The sequence below is a fragment of the Lepidochelys kempii genome, chromosome 19 (genome assembly GCF_965140285.1).
Source record: "Lepidochelys kempii isolate rLepKem1 chromosome 19, rLepKem1.hap1, whole genome shotgun sequence".
Taxonomy (NCBI): domain Eukaryota; kingdom Metazoa; phylum Chordata; order Testudines; family Cheloniidae; genus Lepidochelys; species Lepidochelys kempii.
In genome coordinates, this window is record NC_136398.1 from 7,277,084 (window position 1) to 7,297,671 (window position 20,588).

General features: G+C 48.8%; 2 protein-coding genes across 8 annotated transcripts in view; one reads left to right on the forward strand and one right to left on the reverse strand.

Moving 5' to 3' along the window:
• On the reverse strand, positions 1-9,802 carry AK2 (adenylate kinase 2). Of its 3 annotated transcripts, none has more exons than XM_073318050.2 (7): positions 9,653-9,802; positions 8,319-8,444; positions 5,608-5,718; positions 5,382-5,476; positions 4,583-4,655; positions 2,784-2,979; positions 1-812 (listed from the first exon to the last, which is right to left on the reverse strand). In XM_073318050.2, the coding sequence occupies exons 1-7, from the start codon at positions 9,740-9,742 to the stop codon at positions 802-804; spliced, it is 702 nt and encodes a 233-aa protein (XP_073174151.2). In that variant the 5' UTR covers positions 9,743-9,802; the 3' UTR covers positions 1-801. The 3 variants fall into 3 exon arrangements, with proteins under 3 accessions (XP_073174151.2, XP_073174152.2, XP_073174150.2); XM_073318051.2 differs by having other exon boundaries at positions 1-817; XM_073318049.2 differs by lacking the exon at positions 1-812 and having other exon boundaries at positions 824-2,979.
• AZIN2 (antizyme inhibitor 2) overlaps positions 8,645-20,588 on the forward strand; it is a 24,307-nt gene continuing 12,363 nt past the window's right edge. The window contains exons 1-3 of one of the 5 annotated variants that reach the window (XM_073318046.2): positions 8,645-9,140; positions 10,890-10,979; positions 18,339-18,453. The gene's annotated coding sequence lies outside the window, so the exon portion shown is untranslated. Of the gene's footprint in view, positions 9,141-10,889; positions 10,980-17,928; positions 18,096-18,338; positions 18,454-20,588 lie in introns of those variants that run through there. The other 4 variants (XM_073318045.2, XM_073318042.2, XM_073318044.2 and 1 more) reach the window with 4 other exon arrangements.

Genomic DNA, 20,588 nt, shown 5'->3' on the forward strand with positions numbered 1-20,588 from the left:
CAAATTGTAAAGTATGTTTTATTGATTCAGAGATTAAACAAGGCAGCATTTGGTTTGTAAAAAGAGGCAAAAAATCCAATTCACTGTCGCTTCCACAGTCAAGTGGGAGAGGGGTAAAATCCTATGTATTTCGTCATTATTTTAGGAAGTTCAGCTTTTCCAAGATCAGAAAGATGGAAGGCTTGGGCTCGAGTTCAGGTCCCTGATGGCATCACACAGGAGCAGAAAGCTCCTCAGACCACCTTTGCCTTGTTTTAGAAAGGCCAAAATATCCAGGAAACGAGGGAAGTACAATTTAGTCAGCTATTTTCTCCATTACAGAAGTCATTTCACATATTCATTTTGGTCCTACAATAGGGGAATTAAGTTGAGGAAGCAGAAAAACAAATTCTACAATGACCTTAGAGAAAAAAGAAACCATGCAGAGCTACCAAGCAATGGCAGTACCAGGAATCCCATTTGGAAGCTTGAAATTGCACCAAGTCCAACACTCATCGCAGGGCAAAGGCTCAACGGTCTGATCTTTGGCACAGAAATCCATTTTCATACAATACAATGTGTTCTTCCTCCCCAAACACTTGTCTCTCTCTCTCTTTTTTTTTTTTAAATTAAAGAAGATCAATCTCCTCTTGAACATGATTCTGATGAGAAACAAACCACTCTGCCTTCTCCTTCTTCCCCTCCTTTCCTCTGATCAGCCGTGACCCCCACCACCATCCCTCCCAGCCCTCCCTTTCTCCCAAGGGGAAAGGATGGAGTGAGCTGATGGAGCATGCAGCCTTTGGTGGTGTCTTGTCTGGCCTATGGAGTCACTGAGCTGGAATAAATGGGAAACAAAAAAACAAAACACAAAACAGATTTAAGGAATAAAAACCAAACAATCATGGTTAACAGCAGAATGAGGCTGACGTGTAGGACAGATGCAGCTCACACATGGGGGTGGGATGCGCTGTTTCCCAAATCCAGGCGATTTAGTGGGAATCTTCCATTAGATTATTGCTACATGGGCTCCCCTTCTCAAGAGATTCAAGTACACTCAAGGGGCAGTTTTTGTTATTCTAGGCAAACAATTACGCAGTAGTGGCTCCAACAGACACTCAATTCCATGGCTGTCTATACCCAGTCTTCTTACGTTCCTGAACTAACTGAAAGCCGATAGGAGCTGCCACCAGAGCACCTGCACCCAGCACCCCACTAGCAGCACAACCACAGAGTCTCTGTTGTGGTGAGGCAAGAGGAAATACCACTGCAAGACAGTGGAAGCTGGGGAAGACCCAAACAGAGCAACAGATTCTAAACTTCTGTTTTCCCTCCACGCCCCTTTCCATGCAGTCACATGATTTCAGAGAGAGTAGCAGTGACAAGACCGCTTTCAGTTTCTGGGGCTATTTACAGATTTTTGAAAGGGGGAAGGGACGGCTGTACTTCACTGGAAGGGAAGTTGAGGAGCAGAGTGTGATTAACAGTAAATCATGAACTAAAGGAGAGAAGAATCCCTCCTGGCTGACCCTCAAACTGAATGGGCCAGTCGCTCAGGCAGCTCAGCATACAGACTCCACATCTCCTGTACACAATGAGATTACACAGCCTATTACACCAAATCAGCAAAATACACTGAAGGTTAAAGGACACTCAGCTTCATTTGGGCCAATAAGCATTTATGCCAGAAGTTTCCACATACTGTTGAGATTTCCACACAGAACAGAGTTTGTTCCTTTCATACCAGCCTTGTTTTTACTGTGAGGGCAGCATGACCTCTGTCACGTTAAAATCAACATCAGGCAGCCCAGGTTTCAGCACGAGCACTTCGGCTTGCTTGAGAACCTCAAGTGCATTTCCATGATATCATAAGGAAGGTCAGAAGGGCTCAAGGACACTCAAAGCTTTTATCACACGCTCCTTGAAGAATGACTTGTTTGGAAACCTTGAGAAAACCTTGAGAAAACTACACTAAGGGCTTGCTACATCATCTCCTGTGATTAGGGGATGAGGAGACAGCGGAATCCACAGAATTTGCTTACCTTCCCACTCCCTTTCCAAAGGGGAGTCTCCTACGGCCTACACTCACCTTCCCCCTTTAGAGTCAAACCCACTGGGATCCAGATTCCCCTCCAAGAAAACTAGGCTGGTTACAGTATTGCTCACACAGTATAAAATAATCAGACATGTACCACAGGGTAAAGGCTTGTGTTCTAAAATGGTACTAAGCAGCACATTCTCCACTCACACATTTTGCATTCATTCCTCCTCCCACACAGACGAGGCTCACTTCCTGCAAGCAGGCAGAGCGTTTTATTTTCCCACAGCCGTACGGTGAAGCATGAAAGACAGCACTGACCTGTGTATTGCAAGCTTCCCACCCCCGAGATCAGCCATGACCTCTAGTACTCCTGCTAGTCCCAAACTGGGTCCCAGCCAAACAGACTGAACAGTGAAAAGTCAGCTGTTTTCCCATTAACTAGGACTCTTTAGAAGAAACCAAACTTTCACTTTTGACCCGTAAACATGTTGTTAGCAGCAAATGGCCGGTACATTAGCTCACTGCGCCCCCTACAGGCTATATTCTCTCTCACACAGGTATACAGAAACATACCAGCATGTTCACATAGGCCAGAAAAATAGACCAGCAACTGCTTGTTTAATGGACACTTTGCCCAGCCTCCTCTCAGGCTGTCATCCCCCCTCCTTCCGCTCTCTAATTGGCCTTTCCTCCCCCTGACCCCACAGGAAAAGGGAGTGCGCTGCACTAGCTGAGCCCTAAACAAACATAACCAGGTCTTTACATGTGGCTTTTGAGAAGGCTGCCAAGATGCTGGCATACACCACGTCTGGGGACTGGGAGGCATCTATGGCCGTATGGATCCCTCGTTTGGTGTAGAAGTCTACCAGCGGGGTGGTCTGCGTGTGGTAGGACTTCAGACGAGTTTTCAAAGCCACTTCGGTATCGTCAGAACGGCGGATCAAGGGCTCCCCAGTGGCCTGAAAAAAGAAGACGACAGTGAACAGGCCAAATCTGCAGCTTGTTACAGCCCAGCAGAGCCCTCCCCTCCATCAAACTCATCTCTAGTCAAATGGAGGTGACAACATGTGAAGACAGGGCAATAAAAGCTTGGTTATTGGTCTGACATTGAATTGAAGAAAGAAAAGGAGTACTTGTGGCACCTTAGAGACTAACCAATTTATTTGAGCATAAGCTTTCGTGAGTTACAGCTCACTTCGTCGGATGCATACTGTGGAAAGTACAGAAGATCTTTTTATACACACAAACCATGAAAAAAATGGGTATTTACCACTACGAAAGGTTTTCCTCTCCCCCTCACCCCACTCTCCTGCTGGTAATAGCTTATCTAAAGTGATCACTCTCCTTACAATGTGTATGAAAATCAAGGTGGGCCATTTCCAGCACAAATCCAGGGTTTAACAAGAACGTCTGGGGGGGAGAGGGGGAGGAAAAAACAAGGGGAAATAGGCTTGAATAGAGACTGGGAGTGGCTAAGTCATTATGCAAGGTAACCTAAGTTAATTGTATCCAATTTGCAAATGAATTCCAATTCAACAGTCTCTCACTGGAGTCTGGATTTGAAGTTTTTCTGTTGTAATATCGCAATTTTCACGTCTGTAATCGCGTGACCAGAGAGATTGAAGTGTTCTCCGACTGGTTTATGAATAATTCTTGACATCTGATTTGTGTCTATTTATTCTTTTATGTAGAGACTGTCCAGTTTGACCAATGTACATGGCAAAGGGGCACTGCTGGCACATGATGGCCTAATGTCAGGGGACACCATCACAGGGCCTAATAACATCAGTCCCACTATCAGAGGCTCGTTCACCTGCACATCCACCAATGTGATATATGCCATCATGGGCCAGCAATGCCCCTCTGCCATGTACATTGGTCAAACTGGACAGTCTCTACGTAAAAGAATGAATGGACAGAAATCAGATGTCAAGAATTATAACATTCATAGACCAGTCGGAGAACACTTCAATCTCTCACGTCTGTAATCGTGTGACCAGAAAGTTGCGATATTACAACAGAAAAACTTCAAATCCAGACTCCAGCGAGAGACTGCTGAATTGGAATTCATTTGCAAATTGGATACAATTAACTTAGGCTTGAATAGAGACTGGGAGTGGCTAAGTCATTATGCAAGGTAACCTATTTCCCCCTTGTTTTCTCCTACCCCCCCAGACGTTCTTGTTAAACCCTGGATTTGTGCTGGAAATGGCCCACCTTGATTTTCATACCCATTGTAAGGAGAGTGATCACTTTAGATAAGCTATTACCAGCAGGAGAGTGGGGTGAGGGGGAGAGAGAACCTTTCGTAGTGGTAAACACCCATTTTTTTCATGGTTTGTGTGTATAAAAAGATCTTCTGTACTTTCCACGGCATGCACCCGACGAAGTGAGCTGCAGCTCGCGAAAGCTCATGCTCAAATAACTTGGTTAGTCTCTGAGGTGCCACAAGTCCTCCTGTTCTTTCTGCGAACACGGACTAACACGGCTGCGACTCTGAAACCTGCCACTGAAGTTCATTTAAATAAGATCTCAGGGGAAATGTGTCAGTAGCTCACATACATCGTCCTTCATGTGCTCTTTAGGGGGGTTGAACTCCTCATGGTAAGAGCGGCCACTTGCTGGGTGGATCAGCCTAAAACCGAAAACAAGGGTCAGCAAAATACCTCTGCACTCATGATAGGAGGACAAACACACACCAGTCAGCATGGGAAACATCCACAGCAACACAGATGTTTGTCGTTCTATCAATAAATTTGCTCGAGTCAATTCAATCAAGCAGCTCTTCAGGGAGCTGAGGAAAAGAAGCTGTACTGGGGGGGAGTGGAGGAGTATTTTGTCCAGGAGTGAGGGAGGAATCTTCTGGAAATCCAGATTTTAAAGGGCTAGGTGATGTAATGGAGAACTTCTGCTGGACCTAAACGGTCAAGTCTGATCCAGGACAAGGATGTTTGGTTGCACTTCATCTTGCAGGGTAATACAATGAAGCAGTGATAATACCAGAGAAGACACAGCATAAGGCATTAGCATTTCACATTTCTCCTTCATGCTTAGTCATATCACCAACCACTATCCGTGGCACAAACGGACAGACTCTGTTCAAGGAAGGACCAGGATGGGAATAGCAAGGCATGCTCCAGGTCAGCATTGAGGTGTGACAGCAGAACCGTGTATGTGTGTGGAGCAAAGACTGAAATAGCAAAGGCTGAAGCAGGCCAGGATTGAGGTGCTGTGACAAAGCTGGCTCCACCCAGTGCTAAAACTGTCCCAGGAATCAAAATTCACTACTTTCTCCCAAAGCATAGGGAAAACAATAAGAAAAATGGACCTGGCCTATGTGTGGAGGAAGGAGAATTATTACCGTCCAGTGATCCTCCGGATGAGTAAGGAGTCAGCAATGCTGAATTCAATCACAGAATCTAGCTTCTCACTTCTCTTCTCCATGAGCTCATCCAGCTGTAATAGAAAACATTCCCCTTAAGTACACAGATTCTCTGTTGCAGTGTGAGTACCGACATAATCAAGTCTCTAGAGACATGGCTGGGGGTAACAAGAGCTACTGAGCTAGAGGATTTGAGGTCACGTACCATCTCCGCCTGCTTCACTGTGCGAGGGAAACCATCCAGCAGGAAGCCATTTTTGCAGGGAGGAGTCTGCAGGTTTTTCTCAATGAGTTCCACCACCATCTCATCACTCACCTTAGAAGAAAGTCATAGACACCTCATTAAAAACAGTAAATAGACCAGATTAGTCCATCACTGTCCTATCTTAAGCATGATAGACCATAGGGTGCCTCATTTACATCCCTAAAATTCAGTTGACTTCACCAAACATTGTCTTCACACCTGCTAGCCACGGAATATACCCATCCGAGCCTAGGGTTCATGAGTACCTAGTCTGCACCTGCTCCTAAGTGCAACAAAACCAAGGCAATAGCAATGTTAACCATGGGTATGCGTAATATAATTGAATGCCAAGTATTGTTAATACAATGCAAAATCTGCAAGTTGAAACACATCCTAGTCAGGAAGCAAAGGTTCTCTTTTGCTACGTGTGTGTATGTAACATGTAGATAACAAGACATACATTTAACAGGCTCAATGAGCACAAATAATACACGCCACAATGTGGGCCAGTGAACAGCATTATGAGATTCTTAACTTGTGCATTCGCTGATTGTGGGATAGATTCCACAGACCCTACTGGCAGGAGTCAAACACTAAAACACAGATTAAGGATTTTTTTTTTAATTTTGATTATTAAAAAGGTGCTGAGAAATGCACAATTTCACAGTTTCCCCTGTAGAGACAGACAGGCCCCATTCCTGCAAAGTTACATACAAGTTTAACTTTAGGCACATGAATAGCCCCGTTGACTTTAACTGACGTGCTTCAAGTTAAGAACATATAGGTAGGTATATATGTATATATGTATATAACAAGTATAGGTGCTTGCAGCATCTGGGCCTTGCTTGGCTTCCTCATATTCCAATCTGAACATAAGATTGGAATGAAGTTGACTGTGGAAGACACCAATTCAGACTAGTGTCCAAATGTTATTGGTTTAAACCTAAAATAACTCCCCATTGACTTCAGTGAAGTTACTCCTGATTTATGCTACTGTAGCCTAGCAGAATCTGGTCCTCAGGTAGGCTAGGGTATGTATACACATCAACTAGAAACCCATGGCTGGTCCATTCCAGCTGACTCAGGCTTGCAGGGCTTGGGCTGCAAGGCTGTTTCATTGCTGAATAGACTTCTGAACTCAGGCTTGAGCCGGGGCTCTAGGACCCTGCAAGGTGGGAAGGTCCCAGAGCTTGGCGAGCCCAAAGTCTACAGAGCAATGAAACAGCCCCAAAGCCTGATCCCAAGACAGCTGGCCCGGGCCAGCCGCAGGGTTTTCTCTGCTGTGTAGATGTACCATTAGAGGCAAGAGCCATAAAATGAATGATACAATAAAAGCTGGGTGGTTTGGCTGGAATTTAAGGTTATTTCCATGATTCTGTGGCTGATGCAACCCTTCTTTTACGGGAAAGCTACGTTATTTTAAAAAAACTAAACACAGTCCAAGAATGGGCTTTGGGAATTGCTGTACTTCCACTAAACTAAGTTATCTTAAAGCCAGAATATGCTAATACAATATATTGCCAATGCAGTGTAGTGTTTCCAGGAACACACACATTAAAGATAACAGCCAGTCTTTCTAGATAGTGCTCCTATCTTCCATAACCAGTTGTGATATGGCAGGCTCATTGATGCAATGCAAGCTCCACGTGAAGGGATGACGATAAGCAGTCTCCCTGTGCTACCACAAAGCCTTCTGGAGGAGTTTTCTTAAGAGTACTAAAGCCTGCTATTGGCAAATAGCATAATTCAGTGTAACACACAGGGAAAGAAGAGGAAAGAAAGGGGGGAGACTTGAGGTCTGAACCTGGGTATATAGTTATGCATAAAGGGAGACAAAATGATGCAAGGGATTGAGCACCAGCCTGGGAGTAAGCAGACCTGAGCTCAAACTATTATTTTGAGCTAGTTACTTCACTCCCTGCCTCAGTTTCCCCATTAAGAGCTTTACCCACCTTGACAAAATGCATTGAAATCTATGGATGAAACATGCCACAGGTAACAAGTATAGCCATCATCTGGGACTCCAAACCAAGCCATTTTCACACGAAAGAGTTGAATGCCCTCTGTAACTGTGAGGGTAAATGGTCTTAAGGCTTTATTTTCACCTTACAAATTACAGGTGAACCGCAATTATCTGAAGGACTCCGGAGATATATATGAAACCTTCGGATAACTGGAATCTTCACTCTGCAGGGCTTAGGGGCACCATGTGAACAGGAGGCTTAGGAGTGCAGTAGTGATAACACCTGTTCCTGCAACCCCAGAGACATAACCACAGTTTGGAATAACGGAGCATTTATTAGCCAGAAGCTGATTAATCAGGATTTACTCTATGTTCTGTGAAACTAGATAAACCAAAAGGGAAAGCTAAAAGCTAAGAAAACAGGAATTTTAAGGGGGAAAACTCAGATCTATGCAGGATAGGGAGAAGCATCTTTACAGGACATCTTTCCTATGGCCTTACAGGGAAGGTGTGGGGAAATCACACATTTCCCCTGAAACTTGTTTTTAGTTTTCTGGTCTGGATTTGTCATTGGTTCCAGCGTTTCTACATGAAGGACAGCCGTTTGATCACCGCAGGCTTGTATTTTTTTTAAATGCTTTTTTCAGTCCTCTCAATATACCCAGATGATTGGCACTTTCATTAGCAATATCCATCTCACTATACTCACCAGCTTCCCAGCATCCATAGTCTCCTTCAACCTTTTACCCAGCTCCGATCCTGAAGCCACCATGGCCCTCAGCATGTCACCTGTTGCCAGGTGGCAAACACAGTATGTTTCAGCAAGCTTAGGAGCCTATGATGGGAGAAAACAGAATAAAAAATGAATCTGGTGTAACTTCCATGAACAGATCCCATTGATTCTCCACAGGTGAAGTTTTTAATCACAGGAAGTAATTTCACCTCACAGTGATAGAAGCGATATTAAAAAGTTAAAAGGGTTAAAATCCAAACAGGGTTTGGTAACGTCGGTACAAAGAAAATGGTTTTGCAATGAGAAGCAGACAAAATTATTTTAACATGGTCTGGGACCAAACAGCATGAAGGACCAAGGAATTTGCAGTAGCCAAAAGGGGCAGATGAACTAGAAATCAGCGGATGAAAGGGACAGAGAAATTTTATTCCTTCACACGGGTGAGATAATGTCTCAGGCAACCGAAGAGCTAGGGAGAGTTCTAAGGATTCTTACAACAACATGGAGTCTATTGGAAGAGGCCAGGGGATAAAGAAAATGGAGGGGCGGAGCAGGGAAGGCACCAGGAGAAGTGGAGCTGGCTGGCTGTGGGGAGCGGTCACGTCAGGGGGCTGACGGCTGCGAGCAAGGAGGAAGCATGTTTCGGGAGCAGGATTTTGGAGCCAAGAACTCCCGGGGTCTATTTTCAGTTCTGCCCCGGGCAGCTAATTGCTACCGCTCTGCACCCCGGCCTCCTCCTAAACGAGATGCGGAAGATGCTTCTTAACGTCCAGGGGCGCGCGAGGAGAAGCGAAGCTTGTAAGTATTTGCAACGTACTTCGCAGACAAAGGCCAGCTCAGTGCTACACATCAGTAGAGGTGGCTAGAACACATCAGAGATTAACATGGGGGGAGAGCCCACTCCCGGGGCCTAGTCCATCCCCCCGCCACCCGGGCGAGGGCCGGGGACTCCCGGGGCCTAGTCCCGCCCCCCCGCCGCCCGGGGACTCCCGGGGCCTAGTCCCGCCCCCCCGCCGCCCGGGCCGGGCCCGGGGACTCCCGGGGCCTAGTCCCCCCCCCCGCCGCCCGGGCCGGGCCCGGGGACTCCCGGGGCCTAGTCCCCCCCCCGCCGCCCGGGCCGGGCCCGGGGACTCCCGGGGCCTAGTCCCCCCCCCGCCGCCCGCGGACTCCCGGGGCCTAGTCCCCGTCCCCCCCCGGGCGGGGGCCGGGACTCCTGGGTCCGCTGCCCGACTCCACTTGTGACCTTGGCCGCTCCCGACGCGGGGCCCTCCCGGGGATCCCCAGGCCCCGCGCAGCGCCCAGCCGCTCACCTGGGTGCCCTTGCCCGCCCCGGGCGGCCCCAGCAGCACGGCCCGGAGGCTCCGGCCTTCGCCTTCCTGGCTCTGCGCGTCCGGCGCCATCGCCGCGGCCCCCTCCGCCCGGCCCCACACCGCCTGCCCTCCGCGAGCCCGCCCACCCAGCACTCCCATTGGGCCGCTGAGGATCGCCCCGCGCCACGTCTGACTGACACACGGGGTAGCCAATCGCTGCTGCCCAAGGGCGAGGTGGGGGGATGATTGGGCGCATCCGGGCAAGGGGCGGGGCTTATCCGCCACAAAGGCGGCAGGCGGCGGGGGTATAAGGGCGCGGGAAGGTCGTATTGGAAAACCCGGGCGGGCGCAGCGCCCCCTGCTGGGGGGGGGGGGGGAGTGTCTCAACCATTGGGCGCGCCAGGACTCCTGGGTTCTATTCTCCCATCTGGGAGAGGAGCAGGCCCCTGGGGGCGCTCAGTGCTGGTTACAGGGCATCCCACTGCGCCCTGCCCAGCCCCTCTCTCTGTAGCAACCACGTTCCCCGGAATCGTTCTTCATCCTGGAAGGCTCATGTTGCACAGCAGAGAGCCCACGTGTAACAAAGCCCTGGCTGGGATGGTTTAGTTGGGGACTGGTCCTGCTTTGAGCAGGGGGTTGCCCTAGATGACCTCCTGAGGTCCCTTCCAACCCTGATGTTCTATGATTCTAAGACGCCCACCCTGGCTAGTGAGGATTTCGCGGTTGTCACTGCTGTACCAGACACGCCATGCTCGCTCGCTGCTTCCTGGAGATAGCCGGGAAAGAACTCACAGTGACCTGTTGCAGAAGCACAGGTGCTGATCACTGTTTCCTCCTCTAGCTCTTAGCAGTACAGGGTGTCAGGCACAGAGTTGGGCAGTTTCACAGACACACACACAACTATTGCGCTATGTCTTGTCAGAAAAAGATACACTGGGCCTTTGTCAGGAATGCTGGTATGTGATTGAGGAGTAACCGAGCAGCGTGAAAACCAATTCAGTGTGCTGAGGGACAATGAGAAGCCTGTTGGATAGTGTCTGTGTGACCAGTAGGTCGCTCCCCCGCCTTATCTTTCTGTCTGGAGGGCTGCATTAGAAATATAAATGGCACAGGCTGGCACTGGATCTCCTTGGCCACCCTTTGCAGAGAGTGTGCCAAAGGGAATTCCCCAGGAAACGCGCACAGGGGAGCTGCTCCCATTCAGAAGATGGGCTGACCCTTGGAATTATCCTTACAGCAAGGCACAAGGCAGACTGAGAAAAGCCTGTGGTCATTGGATGTCAGTGTGGAGCCTCACTCAGTAGCAGCATCTCCAGGACAGAAGGAGGTAAGGTCTGTTTCCAGCCCCTGTTGGACTCTCCTGCCAGCTCTGAGATTTCACTCCTTGCTGCTGCTCCTGAACGAACCCGGACTGGGATAGATCTCATGTGTGAAACAAGCAGCCACTTTTCCAGTTAGTAGCTCCCATGCCATTCCCTTCTGCCCTGTCACCCTATTGCTCAGGGTTAATGTAACTATGAACAAGCAATCAGGAGTGCCCTACACTTGTCCTTGTGATTGCAACCCTAAACAACACCTCATTACTTCCCCAATACTCATTCCCTGAACCGGTTTGCCTCACACCTTTTACTAGTGTTAACTCATTCCTCCTTTAGAGACATAGTTTTATGTGTGGGGCAAAACAAATACAGTTTTTATTTCTGTGGGTAATTCAGATCCTTCATATGCCCTCCCTGCAGTGAGAGGGGTGTAAACTCTTCACTTAGGCCCCAGTCCTACATGGGCAGACCTCTGTGCCTACATGAAGCTTCACTGAAATCAATGGGGCTCCACACGGCCACAAGGGACCACTGTGTGTATGTTGAGCTTTCAGGATCAGGGCCCTTGAGGGTAAATTATTGAGGGCAAGGACTATGTGTGTGCTCTCTATGTGAAGTGACAGGCACACCTGTGGCCTTATAAATACTGTATTTGCACAACATTTTCCCCTCCAATTTCAAAGGTGGGGAAACCAAGGCAAAAAACTTGCCTAAATCAGCAGCAGAGCTGAGACTAGAACCCAGGAGTCCTAAGTCTCAGGCCTGTGCCTGGTCTACTGGACCATGATGCCTCCATCACCTGTATCTTTTCTGGAAGACTTCACTGCCTGGTTTTCTTCCTCTGCCCTTTTCCCTGCTCTCACTTTATCCCTGAATCTGTTGATTTCTTCTTTTGAACCCTCTCTTTTGCCTTCTATAACAATAACCCCAGGAAACCATGTGCTTCTAACATTCCTTCCCATCTCCTGTTAGCCAAAGCCCTGTGCTTGAGTGTGTCTAGCAGTTGGTAGGATGGCACTTCCCGGGTGTACCCTGCTACATTACTCAGCCCTCTCTGGCTCCCCTCTCAGTAACTGGGGGATAATATTCACCCAAATCTGTAGCATCCTTTGGGGAAGCCCTAGCCTTAACTGGATCTGTGTAGAGAAGTTGTGACAAAAGGAAACACTGTTGCCATCTTGCAACCTGCTGATTCAATACATTCACTCAGCTGCCCATGTATCCCATTTACTGGCATGGGAATGGGAGTTACTGATTATTAAGCATGACTCTTAGCTGCCCAAGCTGCTGTCTGGCTCCAGAAATGGAGGCAAAAGTGGGAGGGTTTACAGGCTATCTCTGAGTAGACAGTACAGACCACAGCTGCATGGTCTCATTGCAGGGATTTGCAGGGTAGAAGGGCTCACCCAGCTGTGTAGACTTTGTGTATGCAACTCCCACAGCACAGGGCTCCTGTTCCCATTGGACTCCACAGGACTTTTGCTATCATCTCCAAAGGGAGCAAGATGGGGCCCTGTGAGAGGAATGTGCTCCTGCTGGGGCTAGGATCTAGGCCCAGCTTGGGGAAGGGAAGTGAAATCCTCTTTTTGGTGGACTCCCTCCTTGACTGTGCAAAGTCACCCTTAACTGACAGCGATCATTTAAAGAGCAGGCGAGAGGGAGTGTGACTGGAAGTCTCAGTTTAAAGTCTTGGCTGTAGAAGGATTTGGTTTGCTGGTTTGACTGTTGTCAGAATTGCCTGGATGAAGACTTCAAGCTACTGAGGGATTGGTCCCATCCCTGGCTGCACCTCACTTGACCTGCCACTGTGGAGTCATCAGTAGCCACGGGAACCAGCATTGGGGTGCAAGGACTGGTCACCCCTGATGAGAGCTGGGTTTTGCAGACTGCAAAGGAATCCTCCCTCCTCTCGGTGTCAGGATGGCAGTGGCTGAATCTGAATCCAGATTTGGCTGCAACCAGAGAGGGTTGTTTGTAGCCGTCTTGAACCTTTGGATCAGCATGAGCTGTCAAGAGAGGATGCCTGCAGAGACAGCAGTGAGCCCTGGAGGAGAGAGAACGCAATTAGGAAATTCAGGCCTGGAAGTGCAGAGGCCAGTGTCTCCCTGCAAGGCCCTGTTCTCCCTAGGCTCATAGCCCAATCTTTGCAGGATATTATCAGCAAAGAACTCTCTGCTCTCCTCCTGGCATCTGAGGACAAAGTGTTTTTCAAATCATAGTAACTCCCCACCTGCTAGGGGGAGGTGGTAGGTAACTCTTAGTCCTTGTGCTCACCTGTCTGTCTCCACCTGTTCTCTCTTGTATAATGCTTTTTTGATTGTAAACTCTTTGTGGCAGGAGCTGTCTATTTTGGGGTTTGTACAGCATCTAGCACAATGGGACTCTGATCCATGAGCGTGGTTCCTAGGCGCTAGCATGATACAAATCATACAGACCGGGATTCTAACATCAGGAGAGGGGAATTGTCCTGTCCAAGGTCATGTGGGGAGTCAGCGGCAGAGCCCTGGTTCCCAGGCTTGTGCCTCAAACGTGAAATCAACCCTCTTCTCTGGGGTTTGCCACCCATGAGTGAACCCTAGTTTAATTCTTAGGAATGCCTGTGTATTGCAGACACTAGGTATCCTCTGATCAGCAGGCAGACCCTAGCATGCTCCAGAGGAGCGAATACCCATCTGCCCTGAAGTCAAGAGCTACTGTTCTGGTATTGGAGGTCCTGGCTTTCTGTGACACCCTGGGCTAGAAAGCACCTGGCAGATAAGAAAGCAGCCAAGGAAATGAACAATGACCAGCTGGCTTAGCAGAAACTGGCTCAGAACAGGGAAGGAAAGAGAGCTCTCGCACCTGGGTTCATATGGCCTGTTGCCAAATGGCAATATAACTATAGAGCAATCCTGCCTAGAATATAGCTCTGTGTTATTCAGGATTGCATGGGAACTGAGTAGCCTGCCAGGTGTGGGTGTGTGTGATAATGCCTCTTTCTAAGCATTTTTCTTCTGAGGGGGGCCTGAGCCTTTTCCATGGCCCAGGTAGGCTGTTCTAGCCAGTTTTCTGACACTGAGACAAGCGTGACATCTAGCCCCGTCTGGGCTTGAAGGCAAATGTCACCGCTTTGCAGTGGGCTCATCCTCTTATCCAGAGCAAACCAGCATATGACGGAGCAGACGGCTGCTGATTAATTCCCCACATAAACGGGGCTAATTCAATTAGCTTTCATCTGAAATGTACTCATGAACTGGGTTCCTCCAGAACTAGAAATAACCATGCTCAGGCCCTTAACATTTAGTGCTGCATAAACACGAATGAGCCTGTCAGTTCAGGGTAACTGCACCTGTATTCCTCCTTCGTGGTCCACCAAGGGCAGCCCTTTGAGGCTCCCAGCTCCTCATCCATCATCTCTCTTGAATAGAGACCCATGTTTCCTTCCCTCCTGTCCAGCCTCCACACTTCGGTGCCTATGCTGTGATATTCCCAGCAAGCCAGACTGTCTGTGCTTAGCTTTCTCTTGGAAGTCTATAGACAGCTGTAAATGCCAACAGGTTACCGAACGCCTCTTTATGAGCAAGCACCTTTATTCTTCAGGTGAAAGCATTACAGAGTAAACGTATTTAAAACAATAAAAGAATCTACCCACATGCTAATAAGATTATCAGCGATCACGACCCCCCCACCCCCAACAAGGCTCTGGTAGGAATCAGTCCTTCAAACCCCACAAAGGGTTTTTTTCTGTGGTTACAAGTTCATAACAGTCTTAGGTTATGTCTGCACTACAGACCTTACAGCAATACCGCTGCAGCCGTGCTGTAAGGTCTCCCATGTAGCTGCTCTATGCTGATGGGAGAGAACTCTCCCGTTGGCATAATTAAAGCACCCCCAATGAGTGCTGGTAGCTGTGTTGGCAGGAAAGCATCTTTGGTCACCCAGGCCTACAATAAGACATAAGCTTTGCATTTAATACAATGGACTCCAAAGATACTTCACTTAATTAAATAAGGTATTTCAAGGATATTGCAGAACATTGCTACATCTGTCACAGAGCCGATCCTCCCAACGTGCCTGGGAGGTAGGGAAATATTTTTATCCCCAGTGGGGAAACTGAGGCATGGAGAGGGGAAGTGTCTTGCCTAGGGCCACACAGTGAGTCAGGGTCAGAACTCTAACTAGAACTTGAGATTCCCTGTCTCTCTAGCCTGTGCTAGACCATGGAGGGAAATGGGCTTCTGCTTTCCTTCCCCCTCATCTGGGATTAAACCACATTCTTGGCTAGAGGGTTTACTATGAAGTGATACAGCCATAAGAACAACCAGACTGGATCAGACAAATGGTCCATCTCACCCAATATCCTGTCTTGTGACAGTGGCTGGTGCCAGAGGCTTCAAAGGGAATGAACAGAGCAGAGCAATTTATCAAGTGATCCATCCCTTGTCGTCCAGTCTCAGCTTCTGGTGGTCAGAGGTTTAGGGACACGCAGACCATGGGGTTACATCCCTAACCATCTTGGCTAATAGCCATTAATGGACCTATCCTCCATGAACTTACCTAATTCTTATTAGAACCCAGTTGTACTTCTGGCCTTCATAACATCCTATGCCAATGAGTTCCATAGGTGAACAGTGAGTTGTGGAAAGAAGTACTTCTTTATGTTAGTTTTAAACCTGCTGCCTAATAATGTCATTGGGCAAACTCTGGTTCTTATTTTCTATGAAGGGGTAAAGAATACTTCCTTATTCGCTTTCTCCACTCCAGTCATGATTTTATAGACCTTGATGTTATCCCCTATTAGTCATCTCTTTTCTACACTGAACACTCATAGTCTTTTTAATCTCTCCTCATATGGAAGTTGTTCCATCCCCCTCATCATTTTTGTTGCCCTTCTCTGTACTTTTCCCAATCCCAATATATATCTTTTGAGATGGGGCGACCAGAACAGCATGAAAACTCGCACTGTACTTTACAGAAATGAAAAGACGCAGACCTTGCCACAAAAAGCTTACAGTTTCAATGAGACCATCTCAGGAATGACCACAACAGCTGAAAGACAGGGAGGTGATTGCTGAGCCAGTGCTCCTTCCAAGTGCAAATAAACAAGATGTGGGACACATGTTATGGATAAAGCTCAGAGGAACCGATTTTTACATTTGAATTGGTGACAACCACGTGGCAGGCAGGTGCTAGCTCTTTTATTTGCCTCTCTCTTTTATTTGCCTCTCTACCACTCATGCTGATTGTTACACTGAACTAGCAGCCCTCGCAGAGACACTTTATACCAGCGCAGACTAAACAGATTACAAAACGCCAACCAAAGCAGGAGCAGAGGAGTCGGGGGTGAGGGAAGGATAGGGGGGAGCCTGTCTAAATGGACTGGCAGGCACAGAGGAGGCAAGAGGGTGGGGATGGTGGGGGAGCCTTTCTTGTGGGGGTTCAGTGAGGAGGACAGCTAGGGTTGCTGGGTGCCCAGTAGCCGCAGTGGAAACGGGGTTGGGAATGGGTGGGGAAGGGACTGTGTTGCTCTGTGCATGTTCCTGGTCCCGCGTGCGAACCAGCTGGAACTTGCTCTGTCCCCCTGCAGAGATCTCAGATTCCCAGCAGCCAAAATCACCCCACCTCCCCCACTACCATCATCAAATCTCAAGCAGGGAGGGAAGTGCGTTATCCTGAAACTCCAGGGAACGCAGAAGAGCTCGTTCACAGTGTGTCCAGGGACTTTTGAGAAACCACTCCAGAGAGGGGAGGCTCCTAAAGCAATATGAGTAGGCCCTACCAAATACATGGTCGTGAATAGCGCGCCACGGACCGTTAAATTCGGTCTTTCTGCCCATGAAATCTGGTCTTTTGTGTGCTTTTACCCTATACTATACAGATTTCACAGGGGAAACCAGCATTTCTCAAACTGGGGTCCTGACCCAAAAGGGAGTTGCGGGGGGGGGGGGGGGGGTCACAGTATTGCCTCCCTTATTTCTGCGCTGCCTTCAGAGCTGGGCGGCCAGAGAACGGCGGCCGTTGGCCAGACACCCAGCTCTGACGGCGGCCCCCCGCCAGCAGCAGCACAGAAGTAGGGGTGACAATACCGGACCAGGCCACCCTCACTTCTGTGCTGCGGCTGGCGGCGGCTCTGCCTTCAGCACTGGGACCTCAGCCAGCAGCCGCTGCTGTCCAGCTGCCCAGCTCTGAAGGCAGCGCCGCTGCCAGCTGCAGCACAGAAGTGAGGGTTGCAGTACCACGACCCCCCCGTACAATAATCTTGCGACCCCCTCCCCCCACAACTCCTTTTTGGGTCAGGACCCTACAGTTACAACACCGTGAAATTTCAGATTTAAATAGCTGAAATCATGAAATTTACTATTTTTAAAATCTCATGACTGTGAAATTGACCAAAATGGACCATGAATTTGGTAGGGCCCTAAATAGGAGCCCTGGAGTCAAGCTGCTGAAATCCACAGCGGTACAGTAAAGCTGTCAGGAGCCCATGGAGTCTCACCCGTCTGGGATGATTCAAGGCATCACCAAAGAAATAACCGTGTTGGTGACTGCCCAGTGTTTAAGCTGCAGGAGGCCTTTGTCCTCCTCCCATCCCCAAAGCCCTCTTTGGCCCTATTCCTCTCCCCACTGGGACTTTCCAGCACCACACAGCTCATGTTATTTCTGCATTACTGCCCAGATGAGTGAGTGGCTTCTTGCCAGGGCTATACTGCATGCCTGCTCGTAAGGCTCTGCTCCAGCAGTCGGGGAGATCAGCTGCCTGTCTGTCAGCGAATCGATAGCTGGGTGCAGAGCAATCAGAGCCTTGTCCTCATGCCCCATAGGCAGCCTGCACACTGCCCCCTCAGCAGACTGGGGCCTGCCCAGCTGCCTGCTTTCAATGGGGATGCCATAGAGAGTGCTTTGTATCCGACTCAGCCAATAGGATTGCTGAGTTTGGTTGCCAAGGCCACGCTTGTGAGTCAGAGGTGGGCGGGAGCTGTGTATATAAGGGGTGGCAGAGCCTCCCCAGGAGGGCAGGTTTAGTTGGTGCTGCTTGCATGGTGTAGGCTTGGGAGTGGAGGAGGAGGAGGAGGAACAACCACCGCTGAAGCCAATTCACTCTCTTGGGAGACCCATGGGCAGAATCCGTTTAAATGCTTTTTAAGGTAACAGAGGAGAGGCAGGTTCCCAGCAAGAGCGGAGGAATCAAGGGTTGGGGGAGCCTTTCTGGGGCAGCTGGACTGGCTGGGAGGAGGTGAGGAGGGGGGTGATGAGGAGGATGGCTGGGTGCCAGGTGGGAGCAGAGGAAACAGAGGCATAGGAATGGTTAGGGAGGGGACTGCTCTGCTGTGTGCGTGTACCTGATCCCTCTTGATAACCTGCTGGAACTTGCACTCTTTCCCCTGTAGAGATCTCGGATCCCCAGCAGCACCTGTGCCTCGGGGAGTTGCAAAAGCTCTGAGTTCACCGGAGAGCCCCCCTGGTATTACACCTAGCCCCCCAGGAAGGAGGCTTTGGAACTCGGTAAGGAAAAAACATCTGGGGAGGGTGGGGGGAGAGAGACAGGGTATACTGCATGTTCTCTTGTATCCAGTTCAGGCTGAGTCAGACAGGGTCTGGTCCTACCTTTATTGCTTATCAGTCCTGTGCCCATGCAGCTCAAGATGATGGGTGGGATGAAGGTCATTGATGTGTTTGGGTGGGAAGAAACCAGAAGAATTCTTGTCCCCTCTAAACTCTCCCTCCCCAGCTGCAAAGTTTCAATAATTTCAATGTATTTGCTCCATTCTCCTGGGAGAGCTTTCTTTGGCTTGCATTATTATTTGCTTGATCCGTTACAAGATAGTGTGTCTTGGGCCTGCAGCTCTTAGATCAGAGTGTGGTTTGCCCCTTCACCCTGCACTAGGAATTGCCCAAGCAAAGCTCTGCAGAGAGTGAGAGAGGCTATGCAGCTCTCAGAAGTAGAGTTTGGGGATTATTTTTATCACTTTAGATAAGGGCGACCGCGTTAACCCAAAAGACACAGGGCTGAAAAGCGAAGGCCCCCCAGAGTCAGAGCTGGGACCAGAAACCAGTTCCTGCAAGCCTTTGTGGTGTCTTAACATCCTTAGATTATTGGCTGGAGTTAATATAAGGCAAGAGATCATTAAGGCTACACAGTTCAGCATTGACATTGGGGGGGAAATATCAGTGTGCATCCTTAACTCTGCCCCCTGTATGTATGCACGATGCCGCAGCTGGCTCTCCAGCTGGCGTAGCTCCATTGAAGTCAAAGGAGCTACGCTGGTTAATACCAGTTAAGGGTCTGGCCTGTCCTGTTTAATTCCATGACTGGCTGGCAAACCATGCGATCTCCTACACAGGTTTTCTAAAGATATTCATGCTGCTGCACCATTTTAGTGGCATGCCTTGGTCTTGGGAAATGTGTGCTTGGGAAATGGGGTCCATGAAACTCATCTCCTGGAAAACTACACCGGGAATCCTGGCATAACACATGGGAGGTGGAGCCCTATATAGGAGAGTATGAGGGGATATGTTCTGGCATACATTGGCAATTTAAGTTTACAGCTAAGTTAGCTTTGTCATTAACTGCACCATTCATTGCCTGGGCATCACCTGAAGGAGGCTGCAAAGACACCATAGAGTCATGGCTGCTGCTGAAACTATTAAACTATGTCCTTTATAGAAGCAAACTTATTCGCTAAAAGGTCTGTTACCTAAGAGGTACTGGCCCATTGCCAATATACAAGAGTAAAACTGAGACACAAAGCTACATGCATGTATCTAAGTAAGTCTGTTGAGAAATGTGATATTGAACCGTGTCTAAGAAGCACAGCAATGTGTGGTCATCTCATTAAAGACTGTTATATGCTATATGTGAAAGAAGGCAACCGTCGAGCTGTGTGCACACTGGTACCTCCTGATCTCTGAGAACTTAACTGTGCAACCTTCATGTTTTCTGAGTGTAGGCTTTTCCTGGGGGAACTTCCCGATTATGGAGTCTATATTTTCCCTGTAAAAAACTAGGATGTTTGTCCAGACATCCAACACACTAGATCTGGCACATCTTTCCCACCTAGTGATAGGAGCCTCCTCTTTTGTGATGTGACCCTTGGGATCTGTGCAGATTTTAGCCTACCCCGTGCACAGTGAAGGAGGCAAGGGCTCATGTGGAACCCTGCCTCAATCATTGCACACACGCACAGGCACACACGCTCCATTTTTTCACAGCGAATTGAAGTTAGCCAGTTTGGCCTTACTTAATGGAGTGTGTTTTACAGGGCCAGCCCACAACATTTTGGCACCTGAGGCAGGGAGCTCAAATGACGCCCCCTCGCTTGGGCCAAAACTTTGAAACTTTGGGTCCGAGTGGCACACCCACCCCCAGTCGAGCTGCCTCCATTCGCCTCATGGTAAGGCCAGCCCTGGTGTTTCAAACTTCACAAAATGTCCTGCACAGAGTGATTCAGACTGCAGCCAGTCCTGACCCACTCACTCAATGGCACAGCTCCTCAGTGTGGGTTATTTCCCGGCAGATTTATAGTTTCTTCCCAATTATTATTTATTTGTATTGCACAAGCACCTAGAAGCTCTAGCCATGGGCCAAGACCACATTGTGCTACAAACACAATATTGTTCTGCCACTAGAGCCGTCTTTT